Source organism: Apium graveolens, chromosome 5, assembly GCF_009905375.1.
Source record: "Apium graveolens cultivar Ventura chromosome 5, ASM990537v1, whole genome shotgun sequence".
In the NCBI taxonomy this organism is placed as follows: Eukaryota; Viridiplantae; Streptophyta; class Magnoliopsida; order Apiales; family Apiaceae; genus Apium; species Apium graveolens.
In genome coordinates this window covers 141,417,191-141,420,505 of record NC_133651.1, presented here as the reverse complement: position 1 = coordinate 141,420,505, position 3,315 = coordinate 141,417,191, and the positions used below count along the sequence as shown (strand labels likewise).

General features: G+C 37.3%; 1 protein-coding gene across 1 annotated transcript; it reads left to right on the top strand.

Moving 5' to 3' along the window:
• The first annotated feature begins 620 nt into the window (after nt 1–620).
• LOC141660410 (uncharacterized) lies at nt 621–1,298 on the top strand. The gene has a single exon (XM_074467395.1). The coding sequence runs from the start codon at nt 621–623 to the stop codon at nt 1,296–1,298; it is 678 nt and encodes a 225-aa protein (XP_074323496.1).
• Nucleotides 1,299–3,315: the final 2,017 nt, after the last annotated feature.

Genomic DNA, 3,315 nt, shown 5'->3' with positions numbered 1-3,315 from the left:
CAGTACATAGTAGTTGATTATTTATTAAGATTGGGTGTTATTAAGGGAAATGGAACTCGTGACAACCCGGATCCCCGACCCCGGATTTGGGGGTGTTACAATTCCAGACTTAGTACTGTTTATTATGATGATGATACACCCGATGGGGTACCTATTTTGATGTTATGATTATGACTGTTAGACATTATTGCTTTATAAACTTGTACAATGTAAGCCATGGTGATAAATTAAAAAAAATGTATTTTTAAAATACGATATTTAATTACTCGACACAAATTGTTCAAAAAGGAGATAAAGGAAACTGTTTTCTTAAAAATATCTAACTAAATGATTTCCATAATACATGAATTTTCTTCGATAGTAAAAATTTTATCAATTTAAATATTAAATGTTTTCAAACTATTAAGAATTTTGATTACACAATAAAACACCGATTTATCCTTTTCATCTAAACTCAGATTTTGTTTTCCGAATATGGTCAAGGAAAATGTTTGACAAGTCACCATGGCAATAGTGTGATCATACCTGCATATTAAATTCTTGAAAACCGAATACTCCATGAGTATCACATATTATATTGTTGTATAGTCACTGCTAATGTTTACTCTTATTAGTGAAAGATGCCACCAAAAAGAGGAGGTAAACCCTTAGTTAACAAAGGTTCAACCAATGGACCCAACCAAGGCGGAGTAAATGCTAACGCTCCACCAGATCCTAATAATTCCATAGTCAGACTGGAAGAATTACTCAACCAGCATCGTCAGAACCAACCACCAGTAGCTGGGGCTCCGCCAGCAAGGCAAGCCCAAAATGTTGCCACCTTTAAGTCCTTCAAATCCTTGAACCCTCCAGAGTTTCATGGGACATCTTACCCTATTGCTGCTAGGGTTTGGCTTAGGGAGATTAAGAAGACCTTTGAAATTGTTGGTGTCGAAAATGATAAGAAGACTTTGTTTGCGGCCTATATGCTCAAAGAAGAAGCTAACTATTGGTGGGAGGCTAAGAGAAACTTAGAAGGGACAACAGTGATTTCTTGGGACAGGTTTATGGAAATATTCTTAGAAAAGTACTTTCCCCGACATATGGAAGCTCAAATGGAATTGAAGTTTCTTCAATTAAAGCAAGATAGTATGACTGCGGCAGAGTATGAGAATAAATTCTCTGAACTATCTAGGTTTGTACCACATTATGTTGACACTGATGCGAAGAGAACTAGATGTTTCCAGCAAGGGATGACGCCCTGGATCCAGAACAAAGTTGCTGTATTAGAGATTTTAGATTATGCCACACTGGTGTAGAAAGCACAGATTGTCGAGAGTGGGACAGATTTGTATCCAAAGGAGAAGGGTGGAAATATGCGTAAGTTTCAGTCTAATGAAGGGAGTGTTAACTACAGTCTTAACCGGAACCAGGGCAAGGGACCATTCACGAAGTGAGAAGACCGGAAGCCTAATGATAAGAGGCTGGAGAATAAAGGAAATAATCGATTCTGAACCAATCCCACAGCAAATTTGATTCAAGGAAGACCTCAATGGCCAGAGTGCAAAACATGCGAGAAAATGCATAATGGACGTTGTCACTTGGAAGAAAGGACATGTTAGATCTGTGGAACGAAGGGACATCTATTCTCTAATTGCATGGAGAAGACAGTGAATTGTTACGCGTGCGGGAAAAAGGGACATTATGCTCGAGAATGCCCCCAAAAGAACAAGGGAGATTCTGTACCCAGACTTGAAGCACCTCCACCAAGAGGAAGTACCAACAACAATGCCAAGCCTATTGCGCGCACCTTCAACATGACCCTCAAGGATGCTCTGGCAGACAGTGATATGATTGCAGGTACGTTACTATTGAATTCCATGGATGCATGTGTGTTAATTGATTCTGGTGCAACTAAATCCTTCATATCTGAAAATTTTGTTAACAAATTGGGATTAGAACCGATACCTTTAGACAAAATCTTGGCAGTCGAGATTGCGAATCAAAAAGTTATTCCCGTTGGTCAGGTTTGTTAGGGATGTAAAATAGAAATTCAAGGGCAGCCCTTCTATGTTGACCTTATTCCATTTAGGTTAGGAGAATTTGATTTAATTCTAGGGATGGATTGGTTAGCCCGTTATGATGTACAAATTAATTGTAGATCTAAACGAGTTAGCTTAAAAGGACTAGATAATAAGAGGATCACGTTATGAGGGCAGAAGTAGGCCCGCAAATTTTTGACCGCACTACAAGCAAAGATATTATTACGCCAAGGTCGTTAGTCCTATTTAGCACATGTTGTGGACACAAGCAAGGATGTTCCCCAGATAGAGAATATTCCGATGGTAAAAGAATTTTAAGACGTCTTTCCTGATGACTTACCTGGACTACCCCCTGATAGGGAAATCGAGTTCTTGATAGATCTTGCTCCGGGAACTACACCTATTTCAAAATATCCGTATAGAATGGCACCGGTAGAAATGAAATAATTGGCTACTCAACTTCAAGAACTTTTGGATAAAGGCATAATTAGGCCAAGTGTATCTCCATGGGGAGCTCTAGTTCTATTTGTTAAAAAGAAGGACAGATCGATGCGATTGTGTATTGACTATCGAGAGCTTAACAAGCTGACAATCAAGAATAAATATCCGTTGCCTCGAATTGACGATTTGTTCGACCAACTCAGGGGAGCCATGTGTTTTTCAAAGATTGATTTACGTTCGGGATAACATCAGTTGTGAAGGAATTTACGGATGAGCGGAAGCGTGATATAACAATTATTCCATAAAAAACCATGTATCGCACATATAGAAAAACGTATAAATCTGAAAAACGGAGGAATCGTAACCATACCTTGAAAATCGAAGCTTTATAATATGGTTGCTAGCAGTTGCTCCTCAGTGTGTGAAGTACTCTACCGGTATCCACCAAGAATGATCCTCTTTGATGAAGCTTTTTATAAAACCAAGCTTTTATAAAAATGGAGTTTTGGGGGAGAGAGAGAGAGAGAAAGAAGATTGAGGCTAGCTCTTCTTAGGTTTTTCACAAAACCAAGTGTATGTTTAGAATGAGCCATCTCATTCTATTTATAGGGCTCTCCTAGGTTTTTTTTAATAATATATCAATATATATATATATTAGCCCCACATTTAATCTTTATAAAATGCTTTAATAATAATTAAAACTATTTTAATCATTATTTCTTTTTCTAAACTATTTAGAAAATAATTCTCTCTCTCATTATTTCATCAAAGAAAATATTCTTTTATGGTGTGACCCTGTAGGTTCAATATTATGCCAGTAGTAGAAATAAATAATAATAAACTTTTATTAATT